The 25,053-nt window shown below is 48.9% G+C and overlaps 1 protein-coding gene across 4 annotated transcripts in view; it reads left to right on the top strand.

Annotated features, from left to right (window-relative positions):
• SUDS3 (SDS3 homolog, SIN3A corepressor complex component) overlaps positions 1–25,053 on the top strand; it is a 400,693-nt gene that overhangs the window by 274,077 nt on the left and 101,563 nt on the right. For all 4 annotated transcript variants that reach the window (XM_069619180.1, XM_069619179.1, XM_069619181.1 and 1 more), the window contains one exon: positions 22,436–22,541. In XM_069619180.1, coding sequence (XP_069475281.1) covers positions 22,436–22,541 — 106 coding nt within the window. The remainder of the gene's footprint in view (positions 1–22,435; positions 22,542–25,053) is intronic.

Here is a 25,053-nt window from a genome sequence, read left to right as displayed (position 1 = left end):
ATTCAACAATGGATGGCGCAACACAGTCTGTCTGAACAACGAAAGAACAGAGCTCCTCATAGTTGGGACACCATCCAGCCTTGCACATATTGACCCAGCCTTCAAGTTCTTTACCATTGATGTCCATTAAATCCCAGTCTCACCAGTTGTAAAGACGCAAACTGTGCGATACCCACCTACTGCCAGTGTGAGGACAATGCTAGCTCTTTCGATAGGGCTAGATAGGGCGCATCCCAGATTGGCATTTTAGGACTAAATATTATGTTACGGTGTTTTTGTGTCAGTGTCGAGCATACTTGCTGTGTGGCCAATGCTGATAAGTGGTTGCAATTTCCCCTCCTCATAGTGGCTGTCTCGTGCAATAATGTGGCCCTAGCCTTCCCCTGCATTTCTAGATTAACAAATGAGGTTTGTTGTGCATCTACTACCCAGTTCATGGCATAATTTGCCTGGTCTGACAGTATAATAAAAGGCATAAAAGTACCCTGAACTTGAGAGGTACTGTTTATCAACTAACTTAGTGGTTATAGTCACCCTAGTAGCTGTTAGGAGGGTAGGCAATTAGCTGGTAAACCATCAATAGGTGACCTCTGAAAACAAGTAATGGTTAGCATTCTGAGATGCTACCAACCATAGTGTTGCTATTCACTGGGTATATTATGTTGTTTATTACAGATTGTACTGGGTAGATTTGTAAAGGCAGGTTGCCAAGAGTATTGAGGTGTACATGTTACACCATGGCAGGTGTTTTTTTAATTAGTTTTTTTAGACTAATATTGAACATTTATGATTGTTTGGTATTGTATCTTTTAAAAAAGTGCACTAGGTTTTAGACTGTTTTAATGTGATGTTTGTTTTATTAATGGTGATACTAACATTGTGTGGTTCTTTTGAATAAATTATACATTGATATTTTCACAACCTATGACTCTGTACCTATTTGGTCCACGGACCGGGGATTGGTAGAAAAGATTTAGTTTATACAGGAGAATGACGGCTGGCCCCTTTTTTGTCTTTCATTGTCTAGAAGGCCTCAGTGGAGTTAGGCCCAGGTGTCGTTAAATTACTCCTCTAGTCTCTCTGAGTTAGTTGCTGACAGGTAGTATACCTCATAATTTGGAGCCGCCAGTCCCCCCCCCCCCCCGCTTGTATGGCTGCCTGAGACACCTCCAACTGGCCCTCACCTGACCCCTCCACACAAAGGGTGGAGCATGCGCTAGTTATTTTCTCAAATAAGGGCCTGCCTGGCCAGAGTGTTATTGTACTTAAGAGGTAGAATAGTTTGGGTAGTATGATCATCTTAACTAGTGCTAACCGACCCAGAAGCACAATTGGGTAGATGGTTCCAGCAATCGAGTTTAGCGCACACTGCAACAGTTAGTGCATCGTAGTTAAGGGAGCAGACCAAATTGGCCGAACGTGCCATTTCCACCCCCAAATATCTAACCCGTTGGGGAGTCCATCGCCACCCAAGTGGGTTGCCTGGTGGTCTTGTCATCCGTCACTGGGAACATCTCAGACTTGTTTTTCTTAGTCTTAGTCCGGAGAACTCTCTGAATTCCTGGGCCGCTGCTAGTACCCTGTGGAGGTATTTCTTGGGGTTTCTCATGAACAGCATCATATCAGCATAAAGCGTGATCAATTCTGTTCGTCTGGCGATGGAGATACCTGCTCTTGTATGCAGTGCCCTCATGAGGTCAGCCAGGGGTTCATTTACAAGTGCGAACAGTAGGGGGGGAGAGTGGTCACCCTTGCCCAGTGCCTCCCGCTAGCTCCAATACCGAGGATAGTCCCATTTACCAACACCCTAGGATATGGTTGTGTGTACAGGAGTCGTACAAATTTGATAAAATTAGGTCTGAATCCATAATTGTGCAGCACTATAAGCAAAAACTGTCAGTATACAGTGTCAAAAGCCTTTTGCATGTTTAGGGATATGGCGACCCCCTCAAGAGTCTTTGTGGATCTTTGCTAGGATGTTATAGAACCCGCAAATGTTGGATGCCGTTGATCGCCCTAGCACAAATCCCACTTGATACTCGTGCACAAGGCAATCACCGGGTTGAGTCGGGAAGCTAATATCTCGGCAAACATTTCCACATCTGTGTTAATGAGGGACAGCGGGCGGTACGAACCAGTCTTCAGGAGGCTTCCAGGGTTTCAACAACAGAGTTATGACCGCTTCCCGCATTGACTCCGGCAGATTGACACACCGCCATGAGGAAGCCGCAAGAGTTTCAGCAAATTCTTTATAGAATCCAGCACCCAACCCGTCCGATCCTGGGGCCTTCCCACCGGGTAGGTCCTTTATCGCCATCTTTATCTCGCTGAGTGTTATTGGGGTATCTAGGGAATTGCGTGTCTGCGGATAATAGTGTTGTGGGTATTGCAGCCAGGTAGTCATCGATCTCTTTATCAGTGGCCACGCTCTGGGGCGAGTATAGTCCACTGTAGAAGTCGATCACTGCACTGACCTAGTCTGTTTTCCTGACCACTACTCCATCCTGTCTATTGATACATGGGATAGTAGTGCTGCCTCTCACCGTGCACACCATCTGTGCTAGAAGTTTGCCTGGCCCCTCCTGTTCCCCATGTCTGCGAGCTGCCATTGGTATGTCGAAATAGCATAGCTCTCTATTTGCTGCTTCACAATAGTTTTATAGTTGTGCTTTAATTTCCATGTTAATTTGTGGTGATGGGCTGCTCGAGTATTCTGCCTGTAATTGGGCTATGGATTCCTCCCACCTCTTGAGCTCTCGCCTGATGTCACGCAGCACCCCAAATTTGGTGGACTTTTCCACTATCCGCATATAGTCTGCTACAGAGTCTTCATTGGTTTCAAAGAAATCTGAGATTTACTGCTCTATACTGGTTCTGAAAACTAGGTCTAGGAGTGACGCAGGCTTGAAGCGCCATTACGCTCTTTAAGGCGCACTATCAGTGATGTTTATAGTGAGTGATATAGGGGAATGGCCCGACAATGTCCTGGGCAGAATCCAGGCTTCCACAAGCCAGCTCAAGGCCATGCTTTATATTAGCCATAGGTCTATACGGGAGTGCATGTCATGCATGGAGGAGTAAAAGGTAAAGGACCTCTGCGATCCATGTAGGGATCACCAGGGATCCCTCAGATCCAGGCCAGTGATGTGTGTCTATTGTGCGGGCTGCACTCGTTCGGGGTCTGCAGTCTGGGTGGATATTTAGTATGTTGTTGAAATCGATCCCCCCAGCCCCCCAACCCCTCCTCCCCTCCCCCCTGGATCAGTTGTGCATTTGGGTTTTTGCCACATTTTTGAAACACTTCATAAAATTCTGGGTCATCAATATTGGGACTGTAAATGTTCAGCAGTACTTCTGCATTCCTCAGCTTCCCATGCACCAATAGATATCTGCCGCAGTCGCCACTGTCCATCACATAGAAGGGGAGCGGACCTGTGTGAGGATCATGACCCCTCTGGCCTAAGCGGAATAAGAGGTGTAGTAGCGACGCTCCCCCCCCCCCCCCAACCTGGGGCGAACTTGTGTGCATGGTGTTCTAGGAAATGTTTCCTGTAAGAACAGTATCCAGGCTCCCTGTCTATTTGCATATGCAATCACCTTGCTCGCTTTCATAGGGATGCCCAGGGCCCGGATGTTCCAACTCAGTAATTTTATCCCAGCTGGCGTGGCATCGGCCATCCCCTCTTAGAAATTGGCAATTGGGCTCAATCGGTCTGTCTGTTTACAATGTGGTCATTACCTGTTGTTTCCTGTCTGTGCAATTTATTTTAACTTTTTCACACCAACTTCCCCACAGCCTGCCCACCTTCATAGTACCCCGAACTTTGACTATGTAATTTCCACCATTCGTAACCCCCTCCACAACATGAATTAAACCATGCACTCGCATTGGGGACAACGGCTTCCGTGGCGTATGGGAGTACCAGCTACACATCTTAAAGGAAGAAAACACTTTTTCCGGGCTTATCACCCAACTAGAATAGTCCTGCGTTTCAAAAACACATCACGAATACCTTTAGGCGTTATGGGTTACAGAATGCTTCATGCGTAAAGGCATTTACCAAGAGTAATATAAATCTTTTGCAACACCCTACATACTTAATGGTCTGGTCGCAGCTGCAGTTCGACTACTAGTATGGCGTCTGCGGGTGTTTACTCGCTGCTACATTACATTCTGTCCAAACCTGCTTGACGTCACAGCAGATGGAGTGTGCCATTGTCTCATCTTCATTCCGTCTCTCCAGGAGGCTGTGTCCATGGCAAAGGGATATTAGCCTCCACAAACCAGGCTGCCTCTTCCGGGAAGGTGAAAAAGTAGGTCTTGTTCTTAAACTGCATACGTAGCCTCGCTGGATATAACCTAACGTAGGGAATTTTATATTCTCTTAGCAATTTCTTCACCCCTACAAATGTGTCTCTCTCCTGTTGGACCGCAAGTGTGCAGTCTGGGAAGATGCTTATTACGCTGGAGCTCAGGCGGAGATCTTGCTTCTTCCTGGCCGCCCTTAACACCAGATCCCTGTCACAGTAGTTCATTAAGCAAGCTATTATAGGCCGAGGGAACGCTCCCGGCTTCGGTCTCCCTGCTAGCGATCTATGTGCTCGCTCAACAACGAACATCGAGGACCATCCTGGGTCTCCCAGTAGGTTCTTTCGGAGTTATTCTACTGATTGTTCCATGGGGCCTTTCAGGGCATCCTCCGGGACCCCCACGATGTGGATGTTGTTTCTTCTCGACCTCGCTTAGAAGTCTTCGCATTTTAACTTGATGGTGCCTAAGTCCTTCGCCATAGTTGTCACTGTGTTTTGTAGGGCTTCTACGGTGTCCTCCACTGTTCTGATCTGCGTTTGGGCCTCAGTGATATGCTGCGTTGCTTTTTCCATCTGTGCCCGAATCGTGTCGATGTTGATGCCATCCAACTTTTCCTTCATCGCAGCAAATCTCTGTTACATAATAGTGATGACTACCTGCAGGTCAGTGGGAGGTGTTGCCGTCACCATTTCTCGCCTACCAGTGTCCTTGTCATCAGCACTCGCTTGCTTAGAAGTTGGTTTGGTAAATCTGTCTATTGTGCCGCCTTTTTTGCAGGGCGCACCTTTAGGCATTATCCTGTGGTGTAAGGTGGGCTCGCCGTGCTTGGTTCAGTCCCGCTGTTAGGTGTGCTGAAGGGTTCAGGAACAGGTGTTGCGGAAGCCTCGCTAGTTCCTCGTTGGTTCAGTCTGCTGTTCCTCAATATACCCCCTTGACAAAGTGGTATATGGGTTGGTCAGGGACGCAGGCTGGTGAATAGTTCTTGTTTTGGTCACCCCGCTTGACGGTATCCAGGAGGGAATGTAAGAGGTCTCTATAAAGCAGTGGGGCAGTTGTGTTTCTGCTAGTTCCGGTGTGAGCCTGCCACCATGCCGCTCTAGGGAGATAGATATCTCCTGTGTCTTATCCTACAACTGTTACTGTGTTGCAGTGCTGATTCTGTAGTTTGCCCCATGCTCTCTAACAGATTTCACTGTTCGCCACCTTCCTTAGGGTCTTTCGCTGTACTACACTGAGTGCGTTGTGAGGGATCTGCAGCTAATGGGCGCAGTTATGTCGGTATGTTAAGCGCTGCAGCGCTTACTTGCTGTGGATGCCAAGGCGTTGCATCATGGTGTGCGCCCCATGCGTCGCTTCTCTGCTTTGCAGTGCTAAGTATGCCCTTGGTGTAGTGCCTGGCCAATCCAGGGCGTTGTGGTGTTGCCCTTCAGTGTGTCGCGCACTGCGCCGTCTAATAGGGCAGCAGACACTCCCAGTGTGCAGCCGTTTGCAGTCGGTAAGGGATATTGGGCCGGTCTTGGCTGGTGCTCCTCCCTATGCTGGCCCCAATACAGTCGATAAACTGTATGGGCGGGCGACACCGTGCCTCCCCTGCTTGCAATGGCTCTAAGCTATTAAGGGGATGAGTCCCCACTTCTTACCCGCTGGCCGCGGGTGCATGCTGCAGGAGCCAAGCGGTATACAGTGGCAGCTGCGGGGGGGGTCGCTGGATGTTTCGCCGCTGAGAGCGACTGGATGGCTGGTCTCGTGGGTGCACAGCTGGGCTGCCGGCTCTGGGTGCAAGACCTATTTGGCCTCCACGCTGAACCGTCAGGGGAGGTCGTCTTCCAGTATGGCCTGGGCTGCTCTGCAGTCTTCTTTTTCCTCCCGCCCGTTAACTTTCATAGGTTGTCTGTTTGTTCAAGGGTTGGTGGGGTGATGGGTGTTAGGCAAAGTTTGAATGCAGTACCCTCTGGGAACACTACAAGCAACTGTGACTACAGGTATAGACAACCCAACCTTTGGTATAAGCTTGTACTACACAGTTTTGGTAGCGTGTTGAGCAGCCAGGCTTATCTCAAGAGGGGAAATGTGAGCAGTAGTGTAGTTACACAAAGATTCACAGTTACAGGTATTCAAATAAACTTAGACTCAAAGTTTCTTGCATAAACAATTAATTTATCAGTCAGTTATAAAGCCTTCTTTAGAAGGGAGCAATATAATAGTAACACACAAATACACTTCAATACTGTACACTGTGAGTTTCTGAATCGAGACAAGACCCTTTTGGGAAGGCCCACAAACACAACCTACACCCACAGATGACTTCCATAACAAGGTTGCTGGGGACATTAATATCTTACTGTTGGCATTCAGAACACTCTTAAAAGTTGGTAAAAGGCAAAGGTTATTAGAACACAAGAGATCACCAATATTCTTAAGCAGGGCAAATACTTCCAGATCCTCTTAGAAGAGTCATACAATTCAATAGGCTAAGCCAAAGTCAATAGGCAAAAGTCTTGTATAGGATGAAGTACTTCAGGTAAGTAAATGGAAAAGTCTTTGCACAAGCTCTTAGGAGTCTTTGATTAAAAAGAAGAATTGAATGTAGGGCTACAAGCTTATAAGACTTGTGAGTTGCAGAAGCTACACATACTTCCACATTAAGAGGTAAGTTCTTAGACTTGTTTTACAGTACCTTAGCAATGAAGAAAAGATGCAGCTGATGACTTATGCAGAGGTGCACAGGAACATGTCTCACTGTTCCTGGGCCTCAGTCGTGGGGACAAGAGGGAGGACGTCTGGGGACTCCCGCACTGGGACGGTCAAAACGTGCAACCAGCAAACTTCATGTTCAGTGGCTGTTTCGCGTTTCAGCTTCTCGCGGCTACTGCAAATGGCAACAACGCAGTGCCTGGCTGTTGAGGTGGGCTTTCCTTGCTTCTGGGGTCCCGCACTCTGAAGGGGCTCAGGCTTGGTCAGTCCTGCTTCTTGGGAGTCGGGATGATCTTCCAATAGCTCTAGGCCAGCTTAAAAGCAACGCAAACAATCTGGTGTTTCCTCTCCCTGGCTCTACGGTTTCCAGCAGCAACTGTGGAAATTCAACCAGCTCCGAGATGGATGTCCAGGTGGCTTACTTTGGAGTTGAGTGGTCCAACCAACTCAAAGGGAGAAATCATCCTTGCAGGGGCTTCTCTGTTGATGTGAACTTGACGTTCGGCACTGCAGCAGGGCTTCATCGGGCAAACCAACGGTCCAGGAGTTGCAGCAGGCGTCCTCTTCAAGCTCGTCTTCGGTTCCTTCGTCCAGTGTTCGACTCTGCCTTCCAAGCCAAAAGACTGTCTTTTTATTCAGTTCTCTTCCATTCATTCCAGCCTAGCTGTCACTCACCCAGCAGGGTGGCTGTCCTTGCTGGACAGTCAGCCAGCCAATCACCACAGAGTGCATTTGGGTCTCCTAGGAGACCAAGCGCAGGGAGTTTTGGGCACCTCCCTCACTTCCTGCCTACCCAAGAGACTCTGGAGCCAGAGGCAGGTTTCACTCAGAAAACCTGCCAAATAGTGAAATGAACAAAGAGACCAAACCTGGTTTGGCGTGCAGAGAACATCTCTCGAAGGACCTTTCCACAAAGACATGGAGAAAAAAGAAGACCGGGGACAATTTTGAAAAAGATGGCTCTGCGTCATTTTGAAAAAGATGGCTCCCGTGGTTGCTTTACCGGAGGCTGTGAACAGCCGCTTAAATGCAAACCATGATAGTTTAAAACGAACCCATTGCCACCAGCCATTCAGTGAGGAAAGGGTAACATGAGAATGTTACATGAGGATCTAGACACAGGGGATATTAAGTTCTCCAGCATGGGGTCTGGCATGTATTCACATGCCCATGAATATTCCCCGTCGTCAAGCCGGGAATCCTCGGTAAAGAAAAAATCAGGATCAGTTTTGTTTCTGATCTGTCTTTCTTAGTAGTAACCAATCACTGATCTCTGGGTCATAATGCCCCCAGCCAATGACTGCCCTCTCCCTAAACCCCTCTCCTGGCAGCCATCTTCAGATGTTTACCACACGCTCAAGTGTTAGGAGTCCTCGTGTTAGCTCTCGAGCTTTTTGCTGCGTTTTTGTGCTTTTTCAAAGAGATTTTCTCATTTTTCGGTCGAATAGAGCCTCAAGCTCCACCGTGTCTACATCCGATCAACGGTGAAGTTTTCATTGAGTTACGCTTCTTGGAGGAGTCCAGAAGTTTCTGTGGCCTACTCCGGACATGGCCCAGGAGAAAGGAAGCTTGACGCCCGGAAAGCTGTTCAGGGTTTGCCCTGGATGCCAGCTGCAGAATGTGTTCAAAGAGGACGAGCATTCGAAGTGCCTCTACTGCCTTCATAAGGACAAAACGCACGTGAAGGACTGCGTTTTGCAAGAACATTTCGGAACGGACCATCAAGAATTGACATCTTCGTGTCTCCAACTGGCTGGAAGGAAAGAGCCCGTCAGGGGATAAGAAGTCAGAGCGGTCTTCTAAGTCCTGTGAGGGCGCCCCGGCGATGGGGGCCCAACAGAAGGCAAAGCACTGCGAGCACCGAGCGGTCTGGTTCCTCGGCTGCCAGGCAGGGCGCATCCTCTCCAGCACCATCAACCATGAGCCAATGCTCTGGCTCAGGGAAGAGGAAAGCCGAGAACCCGGCAAAGCTTCTGGAGAGGCCCCGGTCTGTCTCGAAGGATCCAGCCGAGGGGGACCGAGGCGGTGACCATCCCCCCACCAAGGCGAAGGCCACAGGCCCGCAGAAGGTGATGAAGGCCTTGATTCACCCGGCTAAGGCATCTATCGAGGAAGTCGCGGCGGCCCTGGCACAGCCTGGAGAGGCTACACCAGTGGAGGCGACCTCAGGGCCCAGAGTTTCTCTGCCACCGTGGAGGGAAGCCTCTTTCAGGCCCATCGAAAAGACCCCGTGAAGACCCTGGCAGAAAAAGAGGGGGGGAGCCGGTGGCCATTGTAGACACAGACACAGCCTCCAAGGAGGAACTGGTTGAAGTCTTGGAGGGCCTCGACGAGGGCGTCAAAGAGGCCTGGTCCCACGGGAGGGATCCCGACAAAGAGGACGACGAGAGCGACGGCGGTGTCGGCGAGGTTCCTAGTCGACCATCGCTTCCGGAGCCGCAAGACAACTCGGCGGCCATTTTGTTGGCAATACAATCCTTATGTTCGGAGATAAGGATGAGATTGCCCCTACCACCGACGGAGGAGCCAGAGCCAGGCCCGTCGGGAAGTCCCCCAAACAAGAGAAGATGGACCCATCCAGCCCTGCCTTTTCAGCCCTCGCGGCCTGCTCAGCCTTTGCCCACGTCCCCCGTACCTGGGGATGACACAGGAACAGACATGGCCACGACGGGTACGGATGACGCGACAGAGCTCCCATCGCCTCCAGCCCTGGCCTCCCCGCCCGACGAGATTGGGTCTTTCCACGCTATGATTGCCAGGCCATCTGAGCTTTTTCAGCTCTGCCCCGAAGAGAAGGAATGTTTCCTTTACCAACGGCGCAAGGCCAAGAGGAAGACAGTCCTCGCCGTGCCTCTGTTGGATGACATCTGGGACGAGGGTCTCACCCTTCTCAAGAACCCGTCTACGACGCCTGCCAAGAGGGATCGGTAGGAGAAGTAGTACCGGGTCCCCGACGCGGCCCCTTTGTGCCTTAGGGCGCAACCGACCCCTGACTCGGTCGTCTCAGCGGCGGCCAAGAAGGAAGCGGGGGGAGGGGGGCATCGGCCTCAACGTCAACTGCCCCGCCGGACGGCGAAAGAAAGAAGCTGGATGGAATGGGACGAAGAGTCATCTCGTCGGCGGCAACAACGATTAAGGTGGCCAACGCCCTCGCGATCGTGGCCCGCTACGACGGAGTTATAGTACAAGATCGCCCCCCTGTTGGACTTCCTACCGGACGACAAGAGGGCTGAGGCCCTGGAGATCTTGCAGGAAGGTGAGGTGGGAAGGGACATTGTCGACACTGGTCTCTGCCAGCTAGGCAACGGCGTTTGCCTCAGACGACGAGCGTGGCTCAAGGCGATGGATTTCCGCCAGGACGTACAAGCCAAGGTTTTGGACATGCCGTTCGACGGGAACTACCTGTTTTGGAAAACAGTGGATGAGTCCCTCCAAGCCATCAAGGCGGACACAGACAGCTAAGGCCCTAGGAGTTCTCCAGCAACGAAGGCCGTCCTTTCGGAGCTCCGGAGGCAAGCAGGGTGCCTCCAAGGGATTCGGCGGTGGCTCCTCTACATACCGCCAAGCGGCCCGCTCCTCGTCGCAGGAAGCCTATAGAGGACGAGGCAAGTCGGATGGATCCCGCCGTTGTCGCCAGGGACGCCATGGCCGCAAGGCCTCCCTCAAGCAAGATTGAACCGACCGTGGCGTCGGGCCCCCACCGAAGCACCCCGGTGGGAGGCCTGCTGGCGAAGTTCATCAGCGTGTGGGAGTCCATCTCCACCGACCGTTGGGTGCTGGACGCCCTGGCCCAGGGGCACGCCCTCGAATTTCTAAAAAAGTGCCCCTGCATTCCTCCCGTGGCCAGGAAAGAAAACCACGTCCCTCAACTACTGTTGGAGGTAAGGGCGATGCTCAAGAAAGGTGCCATCGAGCTCGTCCCAAAGAGGCTCTGGGGCTCCGGAGTATACTCAAGGTACTTCCTTGTGAAAAAGAAGACAGGAGGGTGGCGACCCATCCTGGACCTGCGACGACTGAACAAGTACATCAAGGCACAGAGTTCCGGATGGTCACCCTCCAGCACGTGCTGGGCCAGCTGGAGGAGGGCGATTTCCTGTCGTCGTTGGATTTGGAGGATGCATACTTTCACATTACCATTCTAAAAGCACACGAAGTTCCTCAGGTTCGTGGTCCAAGGGCGGCACTACCAGTTCAAGGCCCTCCCGTTCGGATGGAAGTCGGCACGCAGGGTTTTCACCAAGTGCCTCGCTCCAGTGGCGGTGCGGCTGCGCCTGCAGGGGATCCATGTCTACCCCTACCTGGACGATTGGCTCATCCGCGCAAGGACAAGGGAGCTTGCCATAGAACACACAGCGAGGACCGTCCAGCTGCTCACGGACCTGGGGTTCTCCATCAACTTCCCCAAGTCCCACCTGGTCCCCTCTCAAGTCGTACTGTTTCTGGGAGCCAAGCTCGACACAGTGGCGCATCTGGCCTCGCCGTCGGAGGAAAGGACAAAGGCCATCCTAGGCAAGGTGCAGCGTCTGCTGGCCACGGACGTGGCCAGGGTGAGGTCCATCAAGTCCCTCCTCGGGATGATGTCCTCTTGCATTTATCTCGTATGCCTGTGCAGGCTTCGGATGCGCCCTTTACAGGAGTTCCTCGACGCCCGCTGGATTCAAGCGACGGGCAGCTTTGAGGACAGGATCCCTCTCAACGAGACCTTCCGACCCACGTTCATCTAGCGGCAGGGACGTGCTCATCTAGCGGCAGGGACAGACTTTCAGACCCCGGGCCACCAGGCGTCGGTGACGACGGATGCCTCCCTGGAGGGATGGGGAGCGCACACTGGAGATCTTCACGCGAGAGGCCTTTGGCTCCCGGAGGAGAAGCTGCTCCACATCAACAGCCTGGTGCTCCGGGCAGTGTTCTGGACCCTCAGGTCCTTTCTCCCGTCCCTCAAGGGCAAGGTGGTGAGGATCTTCACCGACAACACCACCACAATGTTCTACATCCGGAAGCAGGGCGGAACCAGATCCCCCAACCCTATCCAAGGAAGCCCAGGATTTGTGGCATTGGGCCGTTGCTCAAGGGTTGTTTCTGGCAGGGATAAAAAACGCCATCGCCGACTCACTCAGCAGAGAGCTGCGCTCGTGCCACGAGTGGAAACTATGCCAGGATCAAATGGACCGACTCAGTGATGGGGCAAACCCCAGGTCGACCTGTTCGCGACGGCGACGAACTCCAAGTGCCAGAGGTTCGCCAGCAGGTTTCCCCAACCGAGGATCATGGGCGATGCTTTCTCGTTCCCCTGGGACGGCCTGTTCCTATATGCGTTCCCTCCGTTGCCGTTGCTACTCAGACTTCTCAACCAGCTCAAGAGGTCCCGGTGCAGGATGATCCTCGTCGCACCGGCGTGGCCGAGGCAGATCTGGTTCCCGGACCTTCTGGACTTGTCGGCGTCCCTACCGGTCAAGCTGCCGACAGACGCAGATCTTCTTTCCAGAGAAGGAGTCTCCATCCTTCATCAAGACCCAGAGTCGCTGAACTTGCAGGCCTGGTTCCTGCAGCACTAGAGTTTGGAGGGTACGATATCCCGGCTGACTGCAGAGAGGTTCTTGCAAAGGCCAGAGCGTCTTCAACTCTCAAGTGCTACGGACATAAGTGGAAGAGGTTCTCTGTCTGGTGCTGTGCACAGATTAACCCTCTGCGGGTTACGGCCCCTCAAGTACTGCTGTACCTACTGTCGCTGGCCAAGGCTGGACTAGCTCACGCTTCCATCAAGATACATCTGGCTGCGATCTCCCAATACACCAGAACTACGGGACGGGCGTCCTTGTGGTCTCATCGCCTGGTGAAGGAATTTATGAAGCGACTGTTCCGATCGTTCCCGCCGGTGAAGGCTCCTGCCCCGGCGTGGGAACTCAACGTGGTGCTGTCTAGGCTCATGAGGGCGCCATTCGTGCCTCTGCATTTGGCACCGTTGAAGTTCCTGTCGTGGAAGACAGCATTTCTTTTGGCCATCGCATCCCCACGACGAGTGGGAGAGATCCAGGCCCTATCCTGCAAGCCTCCATACTTGACTTTTCACGACACGAGGATGGTGCTGAGGACGCACCCCTCCTTTATGCCCAAGGTGCCGTCGGACTTCCACCTCAATGAGCCCTTGATGTTACCAGTTTTCTTCCCTTCGCCTTCGTCGCCGGCCAAGAGGACTTTGCACTCGCTGGATGTGGCTAGAGCGCTGAAGTTCTACGTGGACCGCACGAAGAGTTTTCGGAAGACGTCACAGCTGGTTGTGAAGTTTGGACCTGTGAACCAAGGGAAGGCTCTCTCGAAGGCTTCCATTTCCAGATGGCTCTCCCGCTGCATCATGCACTGTCACCGGTTGGCAAACCGACCGGTGCTCGGCCGTCCGAGAGCCCATTCGACCAGAGCGATCAGTGCTACCACGGCGTTCTTGTCTGGTGTGCCCCTGCTGGACATCTGCAGGGCTGCTACGTGGAGGTCGACGCACACCTTCACGCGATTCTACTGCGTCGACCGGAATTCCAGGGAGGAGTCCAGAGTCGGCCAAGCAGTGCTGTGCAATCTGTTCGCCTGAAGGTGGACATGGTGAGGAGATAAGAGTGCTTAATGTTGAGTTTATGTAATGCTTAATGTTGAGCCTTTGCCACCTCCCGTGGTTGTGCATGTGTGTACTGCTATGTTTTCTTATATTCATGAGCATGTGAATCGATACCAAACCCCATGCTGGCGAAGGAACAAGTTACTTACCTGTAACTGTTGTTCTCCAGCATGCGTCTGCCCTGGATTCACATGCAAACCCTCCCTTCTACCCCTCTGAGGCTCTTCACTTGGTCATACCGCCACTTTACGTGCTACCAAATCTGAAGATGGCTGCCAGGGCAGGGGCTTAGGGAGAGAGCAGTCATTGGCTGGGGGCAGTATGACCCAGAGATCAGTGATTGGTTACTACTAAGAAGGACAGATCAGAAACGAAACTGATACTGATTTGTTTCTTTACCGAGGATTCCCGGCCTGACGACGGGGAATATTCATGGGCATGTGAATGCATGCCAGACCCATGCTGGAGAACAGTTACAGGTAGGTAACTTGTTCCTAACCCCTCCAGCACTCTATTGTAAGATAGTCTGTGTAGGGTCTAGAAAGTTACAATGGTAAGTAAAGTTAATTTCACTTTACTGCTCTGGGAAACACTAGTTTATCCCACAGAAAGTATTTAAACCTTGGGAAATCTGGAAGACTTCCCTGTGTCACTACACTTAAGGTGCTTTGTGACACAATTGTAAAAGATGATGCCTATGGAGTTTGTTAGACGCCATAACCAAAAGAAACAAACACAGAAAACACATTGAATTGAAAAGTTCAGTCCCAAAGTTTAGCAAAAGAGCTGGAAGTCTCTAAGGTGGGAGGAATTGCCACATTTCTGAGAATTCTCCCAAACAATGGGGAACCCCAGACAGGCACCCAGTCCCGTGTGCAGCCCACCTGGGCTATACCGGCCACCTCCGGGTCTTCGGGTTGGGATCCACCTTATCACCCGGACACGGGGGTTTCACTCTGGATCAACTGGGTTGTTGAAGTGGCGGGCCACAACACGGCCGTCAATGCGCCTCCAGTTCGCTGTGGCCTCATGATTTCAGCAGCGATTTGCTGTGTGTCCTCAGGCCCGCACACACAGAGAACAGCGCGGTGTCTGGCCCGGAGGCCTCGTCGATGTCGTCGTGCATCTCCGGTTCTGGCAGGGCAATCTTCTTGATTTTCATCAGGCCTTGCCTGTCCGGTTCATGTCACACTCCTTTCAGTTTGGTGGAAAACCAGAACGGTTTTATGCAAAAATTGCACAGACACCACAGCCAGCCGACGGAGCTCACACAGAGGCTTGCATGCGGCCTAGTGCACAACATCCCCCCCCCACAAGCAGGCTAAGATAAGTCTTGTCATGGATTCATAAACACATTAATAAAAACACACCACAATGCTTGAAGGTACACAGACCAAAGCATAAACCCTTCTTCAGAATGCCTAACAGTAATTCTAGGGAAGTCAGACCTTATACTCAATTAGTAAAGGTCCCACCTATTCATGGGTAATAAAAACCACATGTTAATTTTAGATTACTTTACAGTAAGTTAAGGGTAGTAGACCCGTCACTTATGCAGTGACAGTCTGCAAAGAAATCACATAATCGACCAACCCTGTTACCAGGATGCGTTTCTGAATAGTGGAACACAGATTCAAGGAACAGTATATACCTATAACTACTTTGAGGATAACAGTTATACTAGGTGAGTAAAACCTTTTGGTTAAATATACAATTACAGTTTCTTATCAGCTCAGTGGAACACAGTCTAAGATGAGAAAGACCTATATACACTAATTTAGGATTGCACCACATAGACCAAGGTCAGCTACACCTACAGAACACTTTTTAAGAATGGCACACAGCTATTCTAGGCAGGTAAAACCTAATGTTGTAATATATTATTACAGTTGCTTGTTCAGATCAGTGAAACACAGGTGGAGGTAAGCAATAACTCGAACTTATTTTATGGTGGCACACAGCCAACTCAAAGTAGGTTAACCTCATATATTTTTTAAAGGAACTACCAGCTACTTAAAGGTAAGTATCAGCTAAGGCAGACTTATTCTAGACAGGGTAGCAGCAAGTCAGGGGAAGCAAGACAGAATTGGGGCACTCATACATTTATATCCTAGCAGGAATAGTAAAGTGAAGCCAACAGCATTACTTTTGGGGAAGAGGCACAATCAATTCACAGGTGAGTAAAATAACCTTATACTTTTCAGAATGGCACAACACACATTCAAGGTAAGTAAGAACGTTTAACTGTTCACTCTGAGTTACGGTTACCAACCAACTCTTTCACAATTAAGTACTTTTAAACACTAGTTATACTTTCCAAAAGAGAATTCTTTACTTATCCAGTCCTTCTCAGTCTGTTGCATGAGTTCACTCAGAGGAAGAAGAGGGGCCCTAGTAGTCTAGTTGCCAGCTCTAGGCAGGGTGACATAGGGTTCAGTTACAGGCAAAAGTCAGAGTTCCTATGGAAGACTGGTCAAACAAGTAAGTAGTTCACTTTAAAGTTAGTTAAGGTCCAGGGACTTCAGAGAAGACACCCTAGGAGGATTCCAGCAGTGGGTCTGGGTGAACTGGATGTGAGGACTCCCAATCACAGAAAAACCCCAAAGCTTTACAGAAATCGCACAGGCGTAAGGTAAGTAAATACCCCAGCCAACTCAGTACCTCAGCACAGAAGAAGAGTTTCAGCAGGGGGAGACTTCAGCATCTGCAGCCAAAAAGCCAGCCGCTGGATTCCTTTGTGATGAAGACTGAAGACAATGGAGAATTGCTCCAGGCAAGAGTTTCTTCGCAGCTCGATGCGGCTGTGTAGTTTTGGCACCCTTTTCAGGAGCCAGACTGAATATCGCTGGTCAAATTCTCGTCATTTGCAATGTCCAGCACTCTGAGGGGACTTTTCGGACTTGATTCATGTCAAAATGCAGGTCTTCCTGGGTCTAGTGGATCTCATCACGCCAGGGTTGTCTTTTTCAGGATCCCTGTGTAAAGACTGGAGGGTGGTTATCTGTACTCCTGCCCTGTATGTGGCAGAGTAGAAGCACAGAGCACCCCAGACAAGATTCTCTAAGCTGTAGCAATGGACAAGCAATCAAGGCTTAAGCTCTCAGGAGGTGATGCGGGCTGGTTCGAAAGTACAGTGTAGTCCCTAAGCCCCCACAAAGCAATGTCCACACACTGTTAGTGATAACACAGTTTATATAAATAAGGTTCAGAATATATATACACACACAATAACTCGCGTTATGTTCAGGCAATACTATAATACTAAATATATACAATCTCTATGTGGTAACACAATTATTCTTGATTCCATTAAAATGCACCAACTGCTGACCGTTTCAAATGGCATACAAATCAATAGCAAAAGGTATCAACAATAGACTTGGGAGGAAAACAAGCTGGTTAAACGATTGGCAGAATACTGGACCCCGTTACCTAGACACAATTCTGTGAGAGGACTCCCCCACCTTGGCAACCTGTAAATAAAGTGTATCAACAAGCCCAGTCCATATATTGTTTAATATGGTCTTGGTTCCTTCTAAAAAGGTTCTACTGCTCCAATGTACCTAGTTTAGCAGAGGTTGTCGACAGGTCGTCGACAGATCCTTCTTGAGTTAACTCCCTTTTAAGGAAGCAGCCACGGATCTTCGAGATTCCTTGAAGAAAGGGGTGAACAATTTTGTCAAGGCAACAGCTTCACGCCTTGCGTTGCTCGTCGAAGATCTGTCGTGGACATACTGCGAAGATGTGGTGTGTGGTGCACCTTGATGATAGTTTGTTGCCGCAAAGCAGATCAATGAAGAACTTGGGCCGAGCAAGGGCATCTTGTCGGCAGTTGGAGTCAGCAATCGGGACTCAACCACGGCTGGCTTTCGGATCTTCATCAGCGTCTTTGTGGACTTCGGGTGGCAGGAAACCTACCGGTGGATTCTCCTTGGTTCGTCCGCGTCCTTCACTTTCTCCGGCGGGACACATCGGTTGACAGTGATGATCAAGGGAGTCCTTGATTCAAATGTCTTAGGCAATGGAGCGTTACGGCTCCGATCGGCGAGGTTACAGCGGTCCTCTGAACCTCGGTCGACTACGATGAACTTCAATGTGCGGGTGCTTCACTTCAGTTCCTCCGCGGTCCCCATCTCCGGTCGGCAGCCTTTCGATGACTGACTTCCAGGGAGCCTTGGTGAAGGTTAGCTTGTGCTCTATGTTCCCTTGTAGCTCGGGCCGAGGTCTCCTAACCAGGTTCTCTCTTGGACAGTTCTTGGAGACATGACAGCTTTTGGATTGTGTCGAAGGAAAGCGGCAGCAAAGTCGCTTTCTTCCAGCTGGGCTTCAAGGTAAGTATCAAGTTTCTGAACAGTTCCAGTAATTGAGAGGTCCCGAGATATACTGTTCTGTCTCTCATTCACACTGCTGGGCCAAGCTCAGCAGCCAGTCATTCAGCGGGGCATTCATATAGGTAGGCAGCCAATCAGGCTCACAGTGCATTCAGGCCATTCTTCTCCTTCCAGACACTCACAACAAGGAATGTGTATTGGGACAAGTACCCAGCCATTCAGCACTCCACACTGTCTCATACATTGTGTTACACACCAGCCACCCATAACATGAAATGTATATTGGTCACACACTCCAGTCATCAAGGTCCCACCCCAAGGTTGTACCCACAACATAGTCATTGTTAGGGAGAATTCTCATTCTTTTGCTAATTTGCCTCACCTAGTGAGTCACCCAGCAACGTTGCTGGATTTCTGGAGTTTGTTTCCACTTGGTAAGAGTGTGAGCCTTTTCCCACTCTTACAAGTGTTTTGCCATGTGTATTTTTACTGTTTGTGTGATCTTGGGCTCTGGAGCACACCACTCCATGAGACCCGCCTTTTTGTGTGTTACACAACACCTTCCGTGCAGTGACACAGGGTTATCTTTGAGACTTCCCACTGACTCCATTTTTCTGGGGATGACTACTGTCCCCCAGAAACAAGTAAAGTGTAATTTACTTTATGTAGTCATTTAAAACTACAGACCCAGTACACCACATCTTGCATGGAGTACGGTAAAGGGTTAATGCCCATCCCTTTTTGTCTGTGGCTCTCTGAGCTTTGTTTTGCTCTTTTAACATTTAGACTTGGCTGGTGGCAGTTGTATCTACCCTAACTTTTCTACTGCGATTTTTGTATATAAATGTGGTATTGTTCCAGGCTACTATATTAGCCTTGAACATAAACCTGCTTGACCAAATACTCTTTCTTTTGCCTCTGGTCGGGTTTATTTGCCATTTCTTTTTGTTAAAGTCCTTCTTGTGTTTTACTTTGCGCGGCAAACCAGGTTTGCCTTCTTTGTTCACCGTCTTTTGCCAGGCTTCTGCAAAGACGCCCTCCTCTTGGTGCCTAGGTGTCTAGGTGGGCTGTATGTGAGGGAGGGGTATAGTCACCCCCTGCACAGGGTATCCTAGGAAACCCAAGTCACACTTTGCCATGATTGGGTGAGGTGGTTGTCCAGGCCGGACAACCCCTCTTATGCGAAAATCCCCTATTCACTCAGCCTGGCTGTCGATCACGCAGCAAAGGTAGGACTCTTGGGCTGGAAGTTAGTCGCCACGAACTACAAGGAATCGAAGAGAAGCGGAGAAGAAGACGGCGGCTGCAACTACTGAGTCCCGGTGAAGCCCTGCTGCAGTCCTGAACTATTTACCCTTCTATGACCAGAGAAGATCCAGTCCGGAGTCTTCTTCCCTTGAGCCTCATGGGGGTCAACTAGCTCATCGTCCACAGCCAGAGGATCCTCTTCTTGGTTGAAATCACTGCACACTGCTGTAGTGGTCCGGATAGCCATCTGAAGAGCCTCTCCTGTTTTAAAGGAGCGCACCTTTTATTCACTGTCACTGCTGCTGGCCTCATCCCTGGGTAGTGCAGCTCACTCCAGGCGTCCTCCTTCGTGTCCCCACGACTGAAGCTCCGTGAACTGTGAGTCTACGGAAAACTACCAGGAAAATTGCCGTGGCACCAGCTTCTTCAAAGAATAAAGGTACTGTGTCCAGCTTCTAGGAACTATGGCGAACCCCTCTTCGCCTCATCCAAGGCTTGCCCTTGTCTTCCTGCCCTCTTATAACTTTTGCTTCCTCTGTTGATAATATGCAAGTACTCCTGGCAGCGTTGAATCTTGAACTGTCTGACTGTGTGATCCTTGACAACAGGAACCCGGTTCCACTTGACATTGGCGCAAGCCTTTTGACTTTTATCTTCCCATCAGCAAGTGTTCTCTGATTCTGTCTGCCTTGACAAAAGTATTGCCTATGATTTTTGCCCATAACTCCCTTTTGCTAACTCAGGTGCTAAGTGTGTTTTTACCCCGGTAACATTTCTTTCCGCGGATATGCATATCTTTAAGACCGAACTGTCATTACTGTCAAAAAGTGATCGCATATGTATTCCCGGTAACGTCTTTTGTTTCACAACACCGGTCCATCAAATCATAAGGTACTTACCTTGAGTTGTTCTGCACAAAGTGAATTGGTTGTGTAGTGTATTGTACGTGTGGTTTTAATTTAATAGAAGTGAAGTGTTTTGTGAACTGATGGTTTAAAAATAAATGTACTTTTACTTTTTAACCAAAAACCTTGAGTCCGTGTTTGCTTGGGTCACAGTACTTCTAGTCCTTGGTGTAATCTCTGCTACTGCTCATGTCTTCCCCACAATACCATATATGCAACTTACACCCAACAGCCAGTCAGGGCCTCCCTGGGCTTTGGGAAAACAAGGTAACGGGCAATAGAAAGCAGGCCACAGGGGCCATCTTGTCTCCTACCAGGAATCAACTGATTCCAATGGCAGGGCTTGGGTATCCCAAACTGGAGGATGCTCGAGCACCTGTCAAATTCAGCATGGAGCTGCCACCAGCCCATACCGTGCTTTGTTGTACCCCCACCCATGGGCGCTATAAGGGTATCCCAAGGGTCTGTTCACCATAAGCAAAAAGAGGAAGAGCTGCACTGCCAGGAGTCCCACATGGACTCCTGTGCAGAAAATAATACAGAACGCACATGATTAAAGGAGTACAGGACAAGGCCATGGAGGCCCTGTCCCTCCAATGCATTTCAAGCATCACACCCAGGTCTATTGAAAGGAAGGGAAACATCAGGCTCCAGTTACACAGCAGGCTCTACGGTCGCTGGAAATAGCTACCCACGTTGTTTCTTCATCTTTCTCTTGGGTTTCAGCTCCAGTGATCGACTTGTCAGTAGGTTCCAGGTTTGGCGTTTTTATCAGGTACTACAGCATAACTTCTGCATTCTCTCCCTGCGTTTTACAGCAAGGGGCGCTCTGGCTGTCCATTAAGGACAGCCAACCCCCCACTGGGATTGTGTTCCTTTCAGGCAAGGTGAAAGACAAAGTGCTGCAGAGTTTTTAGATTCTTCCCTCGCTTCTGCCTTTACACACGCTCTGGATCCTGGGCAGGGAATCGCCAAGATGCCCACCGAACAGAACAGCCACTGAGGTCGTTCCCACCTAGAATGGCAGGGGAAGACCTAAGAAACAGCAAGCACACAGGAAATGGTGGCAAAAGGAGCCCATCAGTTTAGAAAAATGGTGGCCCTTCTGTGTATTACTGTGGTTGAATTTAACAGCCTGAAGACTAAAGGATAAAAAGTCATAAAAGTAGTTAAACTACAACCAGCCACTCAAGGATTCTTGCTATTGTAACAAAATGTTACCGGGTAAGTAAAAAAAAAGGGGATACATTGTATCCCCCAGCACTCCACGTAAGGTGGGATGTACTGACTCACTATATAAAATTTAAAGGGGGATGAAAATCCCTCTTTACTACTTGGGAACTTTAGTTCGCCCAAGTACATAAAAGAGAAATTAAGAGGAGCCCATTGGGGCACCCCAGCCTAAGCCCAAAAGTTATAGAAAACTAGAACTTCAACCATGCGCTATGGAGAGACACAAGTATAAACGAAGTTGATGGTTGAAACTTTGAAAGAAGCAAACGGTATTCACCTTTGTGAGCCTTGACGTGTGTGATGTTCCTTTTCTTTGTTTACTCACCCAAATCATAACTCTGATCAAATATGGTGATCTGTTTTGCCAGCCCAAGAGAAGGAATTAAATGTGATGCCAAGAGATGACTGCTTCAGTAGGGCTACTCGGGTTTGGAGTACAGAATGTGCACTCGGATGACTTCTTTCATACTTCAGCAAAGCTCCCCAGTTCCTTATTGTAAAATAAATGTACATAAAATAAAAGAACAGAAAGTAGCTTGTACTCTATTGCCCACCCTTCAGGTTCATTAGAATACATTGTCTTCAAATACTTGGAAGAGTTTCATAACAGATGAGATCCTTATGTGGTTCTTGAACATCTTCAAAGTAATTAGCCTTTGCCCTAACAGCAATGTTTATGAATGTGGCACTGCATTAGATTACTTTTGCTTTACAGTTGACATTGCTATGTTTTTTTTTAAGTCACAAGGTGGGTGTACATCAGTGAAACTCAGCGCTCCTAATCCTCCTGCTTGTATTTTGATTCTAGGGTGAAAGCCCTTGCTAAACAGCTGCAGAAGTGGAGTAATGTGTGAATGATCTTGATGTTTATTTTTCTACTTCATGCTGCAATGCGGTAAAGCAATTCACACTAGTACAAGTCCAGTAAATGTTACACCTGAGAGTATCACCAACAATGTAATGCATTGTTTTTGTTCGGTACAACACTGATGTATTAATTGATCTACTCACTGAAGCAACTTCATGTATGACAGCTTTGTATGTTCTGCCCTTGTAACTGCTTTTGATGGTTAATTTTGATGTATCTGTGTTTCCAACCCTTTAGTGTCGCCCTCCTCCCCTGAGCATCTCCCATCCACTCCTGCTGAGTCACCCGTACATCGCTTTGAAGCAAGAATAGATGATGGGAAACTCTACTATGACAAAAGATGGTAGGCTGTGTAGACATCTTTAGAAAATCTTTTTATAAATATAGGGCATACATCTGTGAATTGACCTTCCTGGATACTGCATATACCTAACTTCAGGTGTTTGTATTATTGACGCTTGGTTTAGAGTCATTACAAGCAGATAGGCCTAGCTAAGTATTGTTTTTGCTTAAATTTGGAAAGAAAAGCATGAACTCTGACACTTATTTCAAGAATACAAACACTCATCAGAGATCTAATCTGGGATCATTGTCATTACGCTTGTACTACCTGTGCTGTACCTGGTCTGTGTGCATTAAAGAAACGTGCGATGCAAACATTGCATTTGTTGGCCATATGCTTTGGAAGGTATTCTTGAACTGTTTGTTTTACCTATTGTGCACCTGCTCCAAAACCTGCTTCCGGAAACCAATGAAGGGTGATATATTCATGCTAGGGTTCACATCTGGTGACTTTGGGGACACCCAATGCCTTATATACTTTCATATAAGGTGAAAATGGCTGCATTGGCATCAGGGGAAGTCCATTTGGTCACTAAAAAGAAGTCTGCGATCCTGAAAAATTAAGGGGAAAAAAAGCAAATCGTTCAGTGGCCCTAAGAAGTGGCCCTTATATCCCCTAAAGTAGGAATTATTTCAGAACAAGCTCCCTGAGAGACGCTAGGCTTCTTTGGGTGTCCAGAAGACACTGAGTTGTCTGTGGTAGTGTCCTTGCATTCTGTGGGTGCTCATTCCGGTTGGTGGTAATTGTACCCAAATTCGAACAGTGGGTCTAATCTTATTGTATCAAGAGGATGTTATAGAGGGCTCTCTGGTCTTAAAATCCAATAGTAACTAATGAAGACAAATATAGACATGGTCTCTGTGTGCCTCAAGATTGATTTACCGGATTTGCCTGCCTGTGATGTGGAATCTGCATCTTGAGTCCTGCATGAAAAGGCTCACAAGATTCCTATTGTCCCTGGGAGTCTACATTCTTAGTTTGTCTAGCACTGCTGTGAGTCCGGAAACGCACAAAGAGCGCCAAGTCGAAGAAGACTGAGAGACCCTTGATGCTGCAACTTGTCAAGACCAGCCTGATGGTGAAACTCTGCAGTTGCATGCTAATTCCAGACTTTGCAAAAGACCAGAGAGAACCGGCAAAGGAACACCATTGCCCAAAAGTAGCCTTGCTGCTTGTTGGAGCAATTCAACAATTTGTTAGACAGAAAATGTACAAAGATTATCAATTATTTATTGGGCTTTTGATCACACTCCAAGTAATGAAAACCCCAGTCAAGTATTACAAAGTGTGAGTGGTCTAGGGCTACAATTAGTCCACACAGAGCAACACTAAACATTCAAGTTAGACTGTACGTGTATACAATAGTTATGTATTAGGCCTTCAGTTGCACACTAAGCATACACAAATCACAGGTAAGCATTTCCACACACACCTTATAAAATACATTAGTCGCTGGGAGAATAGAATTGCATATGAATAAATTACCAGTACAGTACAATCCCACTGGACAAATGCACTCAATCTTATCAATTCCAACTTAAAGATGATATGGGGCCTTGTGCCCAAAAGTCAGCAGTTCTGTTAAGTTTTCAAAAGACTGCAGGGGCCAGTGGTGGTATTTCCAAAGTGTTACAAAAATTAGATAAAGTTTCAGTAACGTTCCGTTGGGCACTCCACTCAATCCAACACACTAGGATAGGTCTAGGGAAGGATCGTTAACCCAGGAGTGAGTTAGGGACAGGACCTTACGGCTAGGGCACCCAATTGAAGACAGGGGGAGAAAGCAACTGGTACCAAGACTCCACCCCCCCCCCCTTCCTGGGCTCAGGATGTCCTGTATTCCAGCAGATTGTGCTCCACTCTTTGTTCTGCTCTTGTTCCCACCACAAGGGTTGTCTAGACAGTACAAAAAACTATTTTTTAAGGAACCTGGGATTGGTAACCCTAGGTCTCCTGGGGGCAACCAGACGTGGTCTCCCTCTCACTGTGCTTAGAGAGGCATCAGCTTCACCTCACTGATGATCCCCAACAAGGGTGAAACACGTGTATGGGGTTGCTGGTGGTACTCTCGTTCAGATTGGAATTGCCATTGTATTTCGGTGCTGGACTGCCCCTGGGCAGGACAAAGACTGATATGCAAATGGATATTACCCATCTGTGAAAGGCACAGTGAGTAAAAGCAGTGGCTGCGAACTCTCAAGTGGTTAATAACCACTGAACAGGTTATCATGTCTGTTCTTGCGAGAGAGGGGCGCCCGCTACCTTTGTAAAACTATTGTCTAGACAGTAGGCTACTTTGTACAGTGAGCAACCAAAATAAAAACCCTTGTAACAATCTGTTCTGGACAACTTCCTGTTGAAGATTGTTAGGGGAGTTTTCCTAAAGTCCTACTGGCAGTAAGACTTTAGTAGGCTATCTCACTGGTGTGTAGATCTGCAGTCTGTCCTAACTTAGGACCTTGGTAGTGTGGCAGAGCAGTCAGGCTTATCTTAAGAGGAAGATGTGTGAGCT

This window comes from Ambystoma mexicanum, chromosome 10 (genome assembly GCF_040938575.1).
Source record: "Ambystoma mexicanum isolate Mex_15411 chromosome 10, UKY_AmexF1_1, whole genome shotgun sequence".
Lineage (NCBI taxonomy): Eukaryota > Metazoa > Chordata > Amphibia > Caudata > Ambystomatidae > Ambystoma > Ambystoma mexicanum.
This window is presented reverse-complemented; position numbering and strand designations above follow the sequence as displayed.